This window comes from Lethenteron reissneri, chromosome 62 (genome assembly GCF_015708825.2).
Source record: "Lethenteron reissneri isolate LAM-NWPU_2019-01 chromosome 62, ASM1570882v1, whole genome shotgun sequence".
Classification (NCBI taxonomy): domain Eukaryota; kingdom Metazoa; phylum Chordata; class Hyperoartia; order Petromyzontiformes; family Petromyzontidae; genus Lethenteron; species Lethenteron reissneri.
Window position 1 is genome coordinate 4,978,456 of NC_083840.1, and position 15,523 is coordinate 4,993,978.

Sequence of the window (15,523 nt, forward strand, 5' to 3'; positions counted from 1 at the left end):
CACCGTCGTCATCATCACCACCGTCGTCATCATCACCACCATCGTCATCATCACCATTGTCATCATCATCATCACCACCATCGTCATCATCACCACCATCATCACCATCATCACCACCATCGTCGTCAACATTTAAGAAAACCCAAAGTTTCTTCAACTTACAGTTTTCCGCGGCGCCAGGAGATGGAACCTGCATACCGTGCCCCCCCCCCCCCCCCCCACGGCAGCGTGAGCGGCGCTGGCGCGGTCTGCGTAGGGTGTGGGGGGTGCGGGGGGGGGTGGGGGGGGTGCGAGGGGGTGGGGGGAGGGTGCGGGGGGGGCAGGGGGGGTGTCGACGGGGGGGTGCGGGGGGGGGGGTGACGAACCATGCGTAGCTCCTCATCCATCTGCTCCCTGAGAGCCTCAGGGCAGCTATGGAGCTGCGTTTCAACGTCTGACTTCTTGGCGCGAAGATCGTCCAGATTCTGCCTCTCCTCCACCAGCCGGGCCTTACCCTGGGGCCACGGCGCGGTGCGGCACGGTCGTTCAAACGGCGGCGGCGGCGGTGGTGGTGGTGTTAGTAGTGGTGGGAGTTACGGTGGTCGTCGTGGTGGTGGTGTTAGTAGTGGTGGGAGTTATGGTGGTGGTGGTGGTGGTAGAGTGGTGGTGAGGTTGTGATACAGGTGGTAGTGATGATGGTGATGTTGATGTTGGTGATGGTGGTGTAGGTGGTGGTGGCGGTGACGATGATGGTGGTGTAGGTGGTGGTGATGATGATGGTGGTGATGATGATGGTGGTGGTGGTGATGATGATGATGGTGGTGTAGGTGGTGGTGGTGGCGATGATGGTTGTGTTGGTGGTGATGATGATGGTGGTGGTGATGATGATGATGGTGGTGTAGTTGGTGGTGATGATGATGATGGTGGTGTAGGTGGTGGTGATGATGATGATGGTGGTGATGATGATGGTGGTGTAGGTGTGGTGGCGATGATGGTGATGGCGATGATGATGGTGATGATGGTGGTGGTGGCGGCGATGATTTTGGTGGAGCGAGCGAGGTAGACGGTGCACGTGTGCCCATGCACGCACACAGCGGCGCGTGGATTACACGCACGCACGCGCATGCAGGTAAACACACATACACACAAACACACACACACATAAACACACAAACACACGCGCGCAAACACACGAACAAACGCAGACAAACACACACAAACGCACACACGCAAACACACACACACACACACAATGAAATGTGTTAGCAGGCCATGCAATAGACAGCACAATCCGGGATTAACTTTGCAAACGGCACGTGCGTTTACCCGCCCGACGCTGCGCGGATAACCGGCGATGATGGCGGTGGTGGAGCGATGGGGGGGGGGGCGTTAATGCAGCCAGGCCGTTAGCGCGTCTGCTGGCAAGCGGCGTCGTGCCGAGTGGGGGGGGGGAAGGGTTGGTGGACCACGCACGGAGAGATGTTGGGGAAACTCCCTTCCACCCGTGGACTAATCCCCATCTGTTCCACCTCACTCCCTTCTACCCGCGTGGGTGTCGACTAGGAGCCGTACCCCCTGGCTCTGCCAAGTTAGAAGGCGGCACACAGCAGCAGAGCGCCGACTAATCCACATCTGTTCCATCTGCCCCGCAAGAATGTACGCGCGTGCACGTGGGTTTCCTCCGGGTGCTCCGGTTTCGGAGGGCGAGGTGGGGGGGAGAAGGGAGGGAGAAGCGTGCGGCGGTGGTGTCATCGTCGTCACCTTGTCTCTCTGGCAGGCGACGCGCGCCTCCAACTCCGACATCTTCCTCTGCAGCGCGGCGATCACCTCCTGGTCCTTGCCGAGGTTCGACTTCTCTGCCGCCTTCTCCCCCTCCAGCAGCGCTCGCTCCATCTCCGCCTGCGGCGTCGTCGCCGTCGTCATCAGCATCGTCGTCGTCATCAGCGACATCATCAGCGACATCATCGGTGGCAGCACCATCATTATCAGCATCATCATTATCATCAGCAGCATCATCGTCATCAGACAACATCGTCATTATCAGCAGCATCATCGTTGTTGTCATCATCATCATCAGCAGCATCAGCAGCAGCATCATCATCATCATCATCGTAATCAGCAGCATCGTCATCAGCGGCATCATCATTATCAGCAGCAGCAATGTCACCATCATCACCAGCAGCAGCAGCAGCATCAGCAATGTTAGAAGCACCGCTGAAGCCATCATCGTCACCATCATCATCATAAGCAGCGTTCAGTTCTTTTGAGCTGGTGGTCTGGACAAGGCATGCAACGCTGCACACCTGTGTGCGTGCGTGCCATCTACATCTGCAGAACATGAACCAGTGGTAACTTTCAAAGCCATTCCCCCCGTGTTTAGTGTACATGCGCGGACAATATATTTGGAATGGTCAGGAGTAAAGTTGGACTTACGAACAAATCGACGTACGAACGCACCTCTGGAGCCTAATGCGTTCGTAAGTAGACGAGTCCCCGTAGTTTAACCGTCTTTAGTTTAGCTTTCTGAAAAAGAGCTACATACCTCGCGCGCGCAGTCCTCCAACTGGCTCTGCACGTCGTGGATCCGTCGTTTCAGCTCCTCCACCACCGCCACCAGCTGGGCCCTCCTCACGTCCAAGCGCATCACTTCCTGCCGGTGCTCCGCCCCCCGCCGCATCACTTCCTGCTCGAGCCCCACCTCCCGGCGCATCACTTCCTGCTTCCGTTCCGCCAACTTCAGCCTCGCCTCCTGTCTGGGCGCCCTGCGGGATTGTTCGGGCGGGCTCGGCGCTCTGTCGTACGACGACATGGTCTGGATGTAGCCCTGAAAAATACGCGAGGAAAAAACGGGGGGTGGAGGGAAATAATAATAATATGCTAAATTCCTCTGTTGATATGCAAATTCCTTTGTCAAGACGCTCTTCCCCCTCCAACCCAGCTTAAATATACGCTGCCAAGCCTGGTGGTGTTCATTCAGACGCTGTCTTTCCAACAGATCTGTTCTTCACCTGAGGACGGCTGCTTGCGTTGTGGCCGAAACGTGGTGAGAATTATTTTATTAAGTTTTATTTTTATTATTTTATTATTTCCCTTCTACGTGACTTTACCGAAAGAACCAAGAAGAATAATAAACAACATTAAGATTTGTTTAACACGTAGGCTTTCGCGAGCAATATCATCCACAATACATCTTTTTTGGGTGAGATCGCGTAAATATATAAATGTTGTGTCGTTAAGCCCGCCACCACCCGACACAGCCTACTTGTAAGGGTTTGTCACGTAAACAGATCTGGCTGTCGCCTGATGATGCCGGTTGTAATTACTGGCGAAACGTCGTACTCAGTTTGTAAATGTTGTGGCTTTGCTCTCCAACACACCAGCTAGTGCTGTACTAGTAACGAATTGGCACGTTCTGTTTACGGGACAAACCTTACTAGTTGGCTGTGTCGGCTGGTTGTGGGTTTAACGACACATTAGCGCGCTGCGCCAGGAGCCCACCGGCCGGAGTTCGATTCCCGCTCGTGGCCAACACCATTGGCGATTATCTGAACCGGTCCTTGGCCTCCGCGAGGTGGGCTCAGCCGCAAATGAGTAGCTGGTGCGGTGTGTAGTCAATATGATGCCGCAGCCGCGAAGCCACTCTGCGGGCGCCCCACCGACGACCCCACCACCGCCAAGCGACGGGGTCGACGCTGCTTCCCCCTCACCAATCTCCCGCACAAACAAACACACACACACCCACATAGAGCCTCGCCGGGAAGTCGCCTGGCCCACAGGTTTTCACCCAGGAGCCCCCCTTGTAGGGGGGGGGAACATTCTCCATGGTTTTCCCTGAGGCCAGGGAATTGACCGAGGCTTTCCCCAGGCTGAATTACACTGCGGCGCCGTGAATTAACGTGGAAATGCACGATCACGACGGGGCTGCGCACCCACCGCGGACAGAAAACGCACACGACACACACGGGTCAGCGGGCAGGTAGGGGGGGGGGGGGCGGGGCGGAACTTCGAACGGAGGGAAAACGGGGCCGTCCCTCTGATTGGTCACTGAGAGCAACGGTGCACGTAGAACTCGGGTACAGGCGAGCGACCTGATTGGCAGGAAAGCCCAGCGATCTGATTGGCCAGCGGGTCGGCGCCGAGTTATCTTTGATGTAGGTAACAATAAAAGGGCCGTAGAAAGGGCAGGGACGGTCTACTCTCCAGTCCAGCCACTCGAACGTCCGTGTGACGAGTCGAAGTGCAGTGAGGACGGGCCCACCGGAGCGTTGAACCGTGAATACGAGGGAGATAGTGAATAGTATAGGAACCCCTTGAGAGGGTAATTCGAAGTAAGCCGGGCGAATTGGGTGCAGATTGTCGAGAGGCAGAGTGGTTTCCTCGCCGATTTCAGCTCCGAGCCACGTAGAGAGTAATCTCAGTCACACGGAGAATAAAACCATTTAGTAATCAATACACCTTTCGTGTGTTTTCTGCGAAGTGTGGAGAGAGTGGTAACGTGGTGTGTCAGAGGTCGCAATCGGGTACCCGATACCTGTACCCTACCCGTACCCGGCCGGGTACGGGTAGCCGGGTATCGGGTAGGGTACGGGTACCCGTTTGCGACCCTGGTGCGGCCGGGTACGGGTACGGGTAGGCCGTGAGTCACTGGTGAGTAACCGTTTGTCACTCATTTCCCAACGTCTTGTCTCTTCTCACAATTAAACTTCCTAGAATCAACCCACCCGCGCCTGCAACATGGCTTCATCCCAGAGGTCGCAATCGGGTACCTGATACCTGTACCCTACCCGTACCCGGCCGGGTACGGGTAGCCGGGTATCGGGTAGGGTACGGGTACCCGTTTGCGACCCTGGTGCGGCCGGGTACGGGTACGGGTAAGGAATCAAAACCCGTTTGCGACCTCTGTGGTGTGTGTACGTGCGTACGTACGTAAAGAGCGGCGGGTGTATTCAGTGATAGAACAACCACGCGTCGGGGCCGTTGGTTGTGCGCGAGAGCATATTTACCCACGTGTTTGTGCTCGCCCATGCGTGTTCACTCGGGGCTTAACACGCATGCCGTATCATCCGTAGTGTGCTGTTGCCCTGGGAATTAACGAGCAGGTCCTCTGGTCGCCGATTCCCTATCGCACGTGATGTGCGGGGGGCGGCAGCGCAGCATTGATGGCACACGCAGCGCGGGTGTCACGCAGTGATACATCGACGAGCGTGTATCCCACGCCTGCAACTTGATTAATGAGTTGGGAGCCGGAGCGGTGATGTAATCCATGGCCACGCAAGTGTTGATGCAATGGGTTGAAGCCCTGCCAGCAACAAGCGCCGATTAATTAATCTCTCACGAACGGCTGCGACGGCCAATTAAACGATATTACGTAAAAGGGAAATAATAAAATAATACAAATAAAACGTAATAAAATACAATTCTCACGACGTTTTGGCCACAACGCAAGCAGCCGCCCTCAGGTGAAGAACAGGTCTGTCGGAAAGACAGTACACGCGGCGTCTGGGGTATGCCGATAGCATAAAAATGAGATGTGATAGAGCAAATCTGAGATCAGATTTGGAATCAGCACCCTGAAATTAGTCTAAAACAGCTGCAAAAGTCCAGGCCAAAAAATAAAGTTTTTTTTTGTTGTTGACCAGTGTTATTAATACTGGAGCAGGAATCTGATTACAATAACAAACAACGTAAAAACCATCAGAGGAGTGCAAAGTGTAAGAAGGTTAAACAAATCACTCAAACAAAAATCCATAAATGAAACCAAACTAATTTCTATCTTACCAGGCAAAGCCCACTGAGCCATTAGCTTCTTTTTCAGAAGCGACCTGGCCACAAATGAAAACTGAACAAGACGTAGGCAGAAGCAGAGGTGGGCTATGGTGGCAGAGGTCGCAAACGGGTTTTGATTCCTTACCCGTACCCGGCCGCACCAGGGTCGCAAACGGGTACCCGTACCCGTACCCGCCCGGGTACGAGTACCCGTACGCTACCCGTACCCGTACCCTACCCGAAATGAGTGACAAACGGTTACTCACCGGTGACTCACGGCCTACCCGTACCCGTACCCGGCCGCACCAGGGTCGCAAACGGTAGCCGGGTATCAGGTAGGGTATGGGTATCGGGTACCCGGTTGCGACCTCTGGCGTGGAGAAGGTTGCCAATGGCTGCGGAAGGTCCCCCGCATGAGTGGGACAAAAGCGTGGAAGAAGGGGACATACAGTAAAACCTCGCAATTTGATCATTCGTAATCGGGGATAATTCGCCACGGCGCGTCAGTAATTCGCCACGAGCCGAATCGCCGTGCCGAACGGTCCAATCTGGGCATGGCGCATGGAGCGATGTCGTGCGCCACGAGCGTGGCGAGCGTGGTGAGCGTGGTGTACGTGGCGAAGCGTGGTGATCGTGGTGAGCGTCAGTGTGGACCCGGGAGAGAGAGAGAAACACCGCAAACTCCAAATATACAGCAGCAGGCATCAGGGTAGGTAGGGGTCGAACCCACAACCTCCTGTATACCAGGCGTGGTTGTTAACATCTCCTAGCCACCGTGATGATGATGAGAGAGAGAGAAAGAGACACCACAAACTCCAGATATACAGCAGGCGTCAGGGTCAGGATCGAATCCACGATCTTCTGTATACCAGGCGAGGTAGTTAACATCTCCTAGCCACTGTGGGATCGGACCCACGACCTCCTGTACACCAGGCGAGGTAGTTAACATCTCCGAGCCACTGTGGGATCGGACCCACGACCTCCTGTACACCAGGCGAGGTAGTTAACATCTCCTAGCCACTGTGGGATCGGACCCACGACCTCCTGTACACCAGGCGAGGTAGTTAACATCTCATAGCCACCACGATCCCCCCATTTACCTGACTGTCGGGGCAAGTGGTGTTAGCGAGCACCTGTTAGGGCTGGAAATACGCACCAGCGAGTGCTGTGGTCACCTTAGTCTCCCCAGTGCTCATGCATGTGCACACAGCATAAGGTAGTCGTTTGTGGCCGAGTCGACCTAGGGGAGACCCAGGACCGCTTCAGATAATTATCGTCACCGCCGTTGGTGGCCATGAGCGGGAATCGAACTTGGGCTCACGGGGGTTGGTGGGGCGACTGTAACCACTGCACCAACGCTCCCCACACACGCACGCATCCAGCCACTTTGTAAAACAAACACGCTTCATTAAATAATAAAGTTACATATATATAAATAACGGCGAGCAGCTGTTGACAAACTGGTCCGGTGACTCGGCAGGCCCCCACTGTATTCGGAGTCGCAGGCCACAGTCCACATCACCTCCCCGCAGCGTTTTCCCTTCGCTGGGGGGCAAGCCGTCGCAGCACAGGTAGCACAACAACAACGACCGCCATTCGCCACTAAGTGGCGGTGACGTCACCACGACACTTGTGCCAGGCCATGTGCACCTTGAGGCCACCACGTGAAGTGTCGAACGCCCGCTGGCAGGAGGTCACGGGGCAGACCCAGCAGGTGCCACGGGTCGACTGACCGAGATGACCGAGACAAGTGGCTGATGCACCACCTGTGCCCCCTACTGTACCAACTTGCTGTGCTTTAGCTACCCGGCGCTCCGCTCGTTGTTGTGAGCCTGATCAACGGCCCTCACCTCGTCCTGCGCGCTCTCTGTGCTGCTGCTGCACTCATCACGGCACCCTGTCGGTCCCTCTCCTCCTCCGCCTCCTCCTCCCCTCGTCGCCATCGTCACCGCGGTCCCTCCCATCTCCGCGCTGGCGTCGTCATGACGACTGTCATCTCCAGGGCTCTGAGCTTGGGTGGGAGTGGAGACACGGCGACACGAAACGTCACGTTGACAATCGTCACGGGGACATGAAACGTCACGGCGACAATTGTCATGGCGACAATCGCCACGGCGACACAAATCGTCATGGCGACAATCGTCACGGGGACACGAATCGTCACGGCAACACCAACACCACTTCCACCGCCACCACCACCATAAAACAAAGATCCCCGTGTAGCCTGTAACAGACTGTAGGGGCAAGTGCTGTTAGCGAGCAGCAGCAGCACCTACGAGGGCCGGCACGGCACACGAGGGGGTGGGTGGCCAGCACCACGCCAGACCGCCTTTGTCTCCCCGGTGGCGATGTTCGCTACGCACCGCACCAGCTACTCATTTGAGGCTGAGCCCACCTCGCGGAGGCCCAGGACCGGTTCACATAATCGCCAATGGTGTTTGGCCGCGAGCGGGAATCGAACTCCGGCCGGCGGGCTCCTGGCGCAGCGCGCTAACCGCAGCGCCACCGCTCCCCACAAGCCCTGGGAATGGTTGCTCCTCTCTCACGCTCACGAGGTCCATAACGGCTGCGTCGGTACCTGAGTCCACGGTTGCCGCGGAGACCGGCGCCGGTGTAGCCATGGCGACAGGACGGGCCTCCTCACCGCTGCCGCCCCCCTCCGTCTTACCCATAATGCCGCGCAGGTCCGAGATGCTGCCCTTCTCGTGATACTCGGCGCAGAGGCTGAGGATCGTTTCCAGCCGCTGGCGCTCCTGCAGGGGCACAAGCAAGTCGCGAGCCGTGGTCAGTCCACTGCTGGATGACGGACGGATATGACCGATGCCCCTACCGGGAAGCAAAGGTCGCAAACGGGCTTTGATTCCTTACCCGTACCCGGCCGCACCAGGGTCGCAAATGGGTACCCGTACCTGTACCCGGCCGTACCCGTACCCTACCCGTACCCGGCCGGGTACGGGTAGGGTACGGGTATCGGGTACCTGATTGCGACCTCTGGGATGAAGCCATGTTGCAGGCGCGGGTGGGTTGATTCTAGGAAGTTGAATTGTGAGAAGAGACAAGACGTTGGGAAATGAGTGACATACAGTTACTCACCAGTGAGTGAGTGGGTGAGTGAGAGGATGGGTGGATGAGTGAGTGGGTTCGTGGATGGGTGAGTGAGTGGGTGTGTGAGTGAGTAGGTGGGTGGGTGGATGGGTGAGTGAGTGGTTGGGTGAGTGAGAGGGTGGGTGAGTGAATGGGTGGCCGACTGGGTGGGTGAGTGGGTGAGTGAATGAGTGGATGGGTGAGTGAATGGCTGCGTGAGTGAGGAGGTGGGTGAGTGAGTGGGTGGGTGAGTGAGTGAATGGGTGGGTGAGTTGGTAACTGTGTGAGTTGGTGACTTGGTGAGTGACTGGGTGAGTAAGTAGGTGGGTGGGTGAGCGAGCGAGCGAGCGAGTGGGTGAGTAGGTGGGTGGGTGAGTGAGTGAGCGAGTGGGTGAGTAGGTGGGTGGGTGAGTGAGTGAGCGAGCGGGTGAGTAGGTGGGTGGGTGAGTGAGCGAGCGAGCGAGTGGGTGGGTGAGTGAGCGAGTGTGTGGGTGGCTGGGTAAGTGAGTATATGGGTGGGTGAGTGAGTGGGTGGGTGAGCGAGTGGGTGGGTGAGCGAGCGGGTGAGTGAGCGAGCGAGTGGGTGGGTGCGTGAGCGAGTGTATGGGTGGCTGGGTAAGTGAGTAGGTGGGTGAGTGAGTGAGTAGGTGGGTGAGTGAGTGGGTGGGTGAGCGAGTGGGTGGGTGAGCGAGCGGGTGAGTGAGCGAGCGAGTGAGCGAGCAAGTGAGCGAGCTTGGCAACCGCGATATGCAGAACAACACGAGCCCACGGTGATTATTCGCAGTGGGGTGGTGGCGGCGGTGGTGGCGGTGAAACTATCCAGGAACGGCCGTGTAAACTTTACACAGAGGCCTTTAAAAGGTGGTTTACGCGTCCCCAGCTGGGTAACGTAAACCTTGCCGGAGAGTTCGTCGCATTGCGACCCAGCGGCGTCGGTTCAGCAGGACTCACTCGGCCCACACCACGAAGGGGCTTGGGTTCGATTCCCGATCTCGGGCGCCTCTGCGTGGAGCTTTCTGTGCGTCTCTACCCCTGTTCTGCAGGAGAGTACGAGTGAGTGGCGTTTGTGTGATCTGCCCCTGTTCTACAGAGTGAGTGGAGTTTGTATGAGTGATTGAGTGAGTGTAGGTGAGTGAGTGAGTGAGTGGATTTGAATGATCTCCCCCTGTTCTACAGAGTGGAGTTTGTATGATCTCCCCCTGTTCTACAGAGTGAGTGGAGTTTGTGTGATACCCCCCTGTTCTACAGAGTGAGTGGAGTTTGTGTGATACCCCCCTGTTCTACAGAGTGAGTGGAGTTTGTACGATCTCTTCCTGTTCTACAGACTGAGTGAGTGGAGTTTGTGTGATCTCCCCCTGTTCTACAGAGTGAGTGTGTGGCGTTCATATGTTCTCCCCCTGTTCTACAGAGAGTCAGTGGAGGTTGTATGAGTGATTGAGTGAGTGTGGGTGAGTGAGTGAGTGAGTGGAGTTTGTATGATCTCCTCCTGTTCTACAGAGTGAGTGAGTGAGTGGTGTTTATATGATCTCCCCCTGTATGAGTGAGTGTGAGTGAGTGAGTGGAGTTTGTATGAGTGAGTGTGGGTGAGTGAGTGGAGTTTGTATGAGTGAGTGTGGGTGAGTGAGTGGAGTTTGTATGAGTGAGTGTGGGTGAGTGTGGGTGAGTGGAGTTTGTATGAGTGAGTGTGTGAGAGTGAGTGGAGTTTGTATAAGTGAGTCCGAGTGAGTGTGAGGATTATGGGTTTAACGACACTACAATTATATTTATGCGACCTCACCCAAAAAAAACCCCATTAAGCATATGTGGTCGCGAGAGCCCTACTTAGGGCGACGCGTCAATATGAGTATGTGCGTCGAACTTTTTTCACACCCTACGTCGCCGACGGCATCGAAGCGGTGGCGGGGCAAGCGGCACGCTGACTTAGCGGTTTCGGCCTGGCGACGATGGCGGGCAGGCGTGCGTACGGTTACGCTGCTTGTGGCTGTACCATGGTGTGGGTCGGGCAGAGATGGAGACCAGAGGTCGCAAACGGGTTTTGATTCCTTACCCGTACCCGGCCGCACCAAGGTCGCAAACGGGTACCCGTACCCGGCCGTACCCGTACCCTACCCGTACCCGGCCGGGTACCTGATTGCGACCTCTGGGATGAAGCCATGTTGCAGGCGCGGGTGGGTTGATTCTAGGAACTTGAATTGTGAGAAGAGACAAGACGTTGGGAAATGAGTGACAAACGGTTACTCACCAGTAACTCACGGCCTACCCGTACCCGGCCACACCAGGGTCGCAAACGGGTACCCGTACCTGGCCGGGTATGGGTAGCCGGGTATCGGGTAGGGTACGGGTATCGGGTACCCGGTTGCGACCTCTGATGGAGACCCACTGTTGCGATCACATATACGTTACTGTCACAACGCAACTGGGAAGTCAACTATTTATTATTTCATGGGACAGGTTTTTTGGGTTAGATCGAGTAAATATATCAATGTGTCATTCAACCCGCCGCCAGCAATTTAGTGAGGTTTGTCACGTAAACCGAACGTGGCAATCTCGATTTGAAGCTTTCGTGACTGCAGGAATCCATACTCTTTGGTTCTTTCGGTAAAGTCACGTGGGTAGACAAAATATAATTTAAAAGAACGTGACAATTCGTCGCTAGTACAGCACCAACCGGCTGTGTGTTGGAGAGTCAAGCCACAACATTTACAATCCTGAGTACGACGTTACGCCAGCAATTACCACCAGCTTCATCAGGCGACAGCTAGATATGTGGAGCAGTCCACCTGTTTTTATTTTACCAGGCGAGGCCCCCCTACACTGAACTGCTTTGCAAGTAGTTCGATTTCAGAAGCTACCCCGGCTATCACAAATGATAGCTTAACGAAGTTGGCTCATCATCATCATCATCAAATGACTCTGAACGTGTGGTGACGTTGATTCAAAATGTGGAAGGGAAAAAAAACGGAGGGGCCGATAGAAAAATCCACGCGACCACGCGGAGAGAGAGACGCAAACTCCAAATATACAGCAGCAGGCGTCAGGGTTGGGATCGAACCCACGACCTCCTGTAGACCAGGCGAGGTAGTTAACATCTCCTAGCCACCGTGATGATGATGAGAGAAACGCAAACTCCAAATATACAGCAGAAGGCGTCAGGGTTGGGATCGAACCCACGGCCTCCTGTAGACCAGGCGAGGTAGTTAACATCTCCTAGCCACCGTGATGATGATGAGAGAGAGGCAAACTCCAAATATACAGCAGAAGGCGTCAGGGTCGGGATGGAACCCACGACCTCCTGTAGACCAGGTGAGGTAGTCAACATCTCCTAGCCACCGTGATGATGATGAGAGAGACGCAAACTCCAAATACACAGCAGCAGGCGTCATGGTCAGGATCGAACCCACGACCTGCTGTAGACCAGGCGAGGTAGTTAACATCTCCTAGCCACCGTGATGATGATGAGAGAGACACGCAAACTCCAAATATACAGCAGCAGGCGTCAGGGTCGGGATCGAACCCACGATCTCCTGTAGACCAGGCGAGGTAGTTAACATCTCCTAGCCACTGCAGTTCTCCCCCATGTAGCCTTAACAGACTGTCGGGGCAAGTGCTGTTAGCGAGCACCTATGAAGACCGGCACAGCACACGAGGGAGTGGGTGGTGAGCAACGCGCCCGGCCGCCGTTATCTCCCCAGTGGTGATATTTACTACACACCGCACCAGGCACTAATTTGAGGCCGAGTAGACCTAGGGGAGGCCCACCAGGACCAGTTCAGATTATCGTCACCGGTGTTTGATGGTGGTGGTGGTTCCGTGAGAGGGAATATAGTACACACACACCACATACCATATAGTACACACACACACCACATACAATATAGTACACACATACACCAGACTGCCTTCAGGTGTACACAGTTCACGTTGGTCAGTGGCGTGGTGAGTGGTGTGGTGAGTAGCGTGGTGAGTGGCGTGGGGAGCGGCGTGGTGAGTTCCTTATTTTAGGCATTCCCACCCATTCAGCGTGTCTTGCCCACGTGTATGTGTGAATGTGTGTGTGTGTCGGTGTGTGTGTGTCAGACGTGTGTGTGGTTGATGTGTAATCACCTTTGTGCCAAGAATGAATTCAACATTTTCCCCCGTGAGTCACTGTCTGTAGAGTAATGTGTGTGTCTGTCGGTATGTGTGTGTCGGTATGTGTGTGTGTAAGTGTGTGTCGGTGTGTGTGTGTCAGTGTGTGTGTCAGTGTGTGTGTCAGTCTATGTGTGCGCGTGTGTGTGTGTGTCAGTGTGGTTATGTCGGTGTGGGTAGGGAGCGGTGGTGCAGTGGTTAGCGCTACGCTGAGCTACGAACCCGGCGACCCGAGTTCGATTCCCGCTCGCGGCCAACACCGGTGACGATTATCTTAACCGGTCCTGGGCCTCCCCTAGGTCGACTCAGCCTCAACATGAGTACCCGGTGCGGTGTGTAAACATCGCCACTGGAGAGACAAAGGCGGCCGGGCGTGGTGCTGGCCACCCACCCCCTCGTGTGCCGTGCCGGCCTTCATAGGTGCTACTCGCTAACAGCATTTGCCCCTACAGTCTGTTGAGGCTATAAGGGGACTCTTTATCTTTGTCTTGTGAGTGTAAACGTGTGTATTGTTAATGTACAGAGTGTATTGTCTGTGAGCAATGTGTCTGGTGAGCATGTGTATGTATGTGTGTGTGATGTGTGTGTGTATGTGTTTGTGTCTTGGGTGCATGTATGTGCGTGTGGCTGGTGACTTTGAAATGTTGTGTGTATGTGTGTGTGTGTCTGATGTGTGTGTGTCTTTGTATGTATGCATATGGGTGTCTGGTGTGTGTGTCGTCAGTATTTCAAGTATTTGCGTGTTGTGATTGTACAGAGTGTGTTCGTGTGTGTGTGCCATGTGTGTGTCATGTGTGTCATGTGTGTGTGCGTGCCATGTGTGTGTGATGTGTGTGTGTGATGTGTGTGTGTGATGTGTGTGATGTGTGTGGTGTGTGTGTGTGGTGTGCGTGCGTGCGTGTGTGGTGTGTGTGTGTGATGTGTGTGTTTGGTGTGAATGTGTGTGGTGTGTGTGTATGGTATCAGTATGTGTGTGGTATGAGTGTGTGAGTGTGTGTGGTATGTGTGTGTGTGTAGTATGTGTGTGTGTGGTATGAGTGTCTGAGTGTGTGTGTGTAAGACCCCTTTCAGCAAGACCCCATGATACAGTGCATACCTGTAAGCCCGCAAAGTCTGTAAGGATGGCTATTGCCTTTCACATGTGTTTGTGTGTAAAACCACAAGCGTGTCACACGTGTGTGTGTGTGCATCACACGTGTGTGTGTGTGTAAAAACACAAGTGTGTCACACGTGTGTGTGTGTGTATGAGTCTGTGTTCGTGTGTGTGAGTGTGTTAGTGTGTGTGTGAGTGTGTTAGTGTGTGTGTGTTAGTGAGTGTGTGATTGTGTTAGTGTGTGATTGTGTTAGTGTGTGTGTGTTAGTGAGTGTGTGAGTGTGTTAATGAGTGTGTGTGCTAGTGAGTGAGTGTGTGTTAGTGTGAGTGTGTGCTAGTGAGTGAGTGTGTTAGTGTGTGTGTGGGGTAGGTTGTGAGTGTGTGTTAGTGTGTGTGTGCTAGTGAGTGTGTTAGTGTGTGTTAGTGTGTGTTAGTGAGTGAGGGTGTGTTAGTGTGTGTTAGTGTGTGTGTGTTAGTGTGTGTGTTAGTGTGTGTTAGTGTGTATGAGTCTGTGCTAGTGTGTGAGTGTGTTAGTGTGTGTGTGCTAGTGAGTGTTAGTGTGTGTGCTAGTGAGTGAGTGTGTGTGTGCGTGTTAGTGTGTGTGAGTGTTAGTGAGTGTTAGTGTGTGTGTTAGTGTGTATTAGAGTGTGTGTGTTAGTGTGTATGAGTCTGTGCTAGTGTGTGAGTGTGTTAGTGTGTGCTAGTGAGTGTTAGTGTGTGCTAGTGTGTGAGTGTGTGTGTGCTAGTGAGTGTGCTAGTGAATGAGTGTGTGTTAGTGTGTGTGTTAGTGTGTTAGTGTGTGCTAGTGAGTGAGTGTGTGTTAGTGTGTGCTAGTGTGTGAGTGTGTGACTCACCCGGAAGAGCGAGATGCGAGTGTGAAGCAAAGTGGTGGGAGCGGAGATACTTTGAGCAGTAGGCGGGGCCACGCAGACCCATTCACACACTCACACTTACACACACATACACACACTTACACACACTCACACTTACACACACACACATACCCATTCACACACTCACACTTACACTCTTACACACACTTACACACACATATACCCACTTACACACTTACACATACACACACTCACACTTACACACTCACACTTACACACACATACACACACTTACACACACATACACACACTTACACACACATACACACACTTACACACACATACACACACTTACACACACTCACACACACATTCACACACACACACTAATACACACTAACACACACACACTCAAACACACATACACGCACACACGCACGCGCATGCACGCTCACACACACACACACACGCACGCACACACACACCACACGTACACGCACGCGCACACGCACGCGCACACGCACACACTCACTAACACACTCACACACACTAACACACACTCACGCACACGCACACACACGCACGCACACACGCACACACGCTCACACATTCACACACACACTAACACACACTAACACAC

General features: G+C 54.4%; 1 protein-coding gene across 13 annotated transcripts in view; it reads right to left on the bottom strand.

Annotated features, from left to right (window-relative positions):
* The window catches only part of LOC133358467 (pleckstrin homology-like domain family B member 1), a 101,098-nt gene that overhangs the window by 27,692 nt on the left and 57,883 nt on the right, over positions 1-15,523 (bottom strand). For 11 of the 13 annotated variants that reach the window (XM_061576770.1, XM_061576781.1, XM_061576780.1 and 8 more), the window contains 5 exons: positions 8,324-8,498; positions 7,596-7,756; positions 2,522-2,803; positions 1,741-1,878; positions 366-494 (listed from right to left, as the gene is read on the bottom strand). In XM_061576770.1, coding sequence (XP_061432754.1) covers positions 366-494; positions 1,741-1,878; positions 2,522-2,803; positions 7,596-7,756; positions 8,324-8,498 — 885 coding nt within the window. The remainder of the gene's footprint in view (positions 1-365; positions 495-1,740; positions 1,879-2,521; positions 2,804-7,595; positions 7,757-8,323; positions 8,499-15,523) is intronic. The other 2 variants (XM_061576772.1, XM_061576776.1) reach the window with 2 other exon arrangements.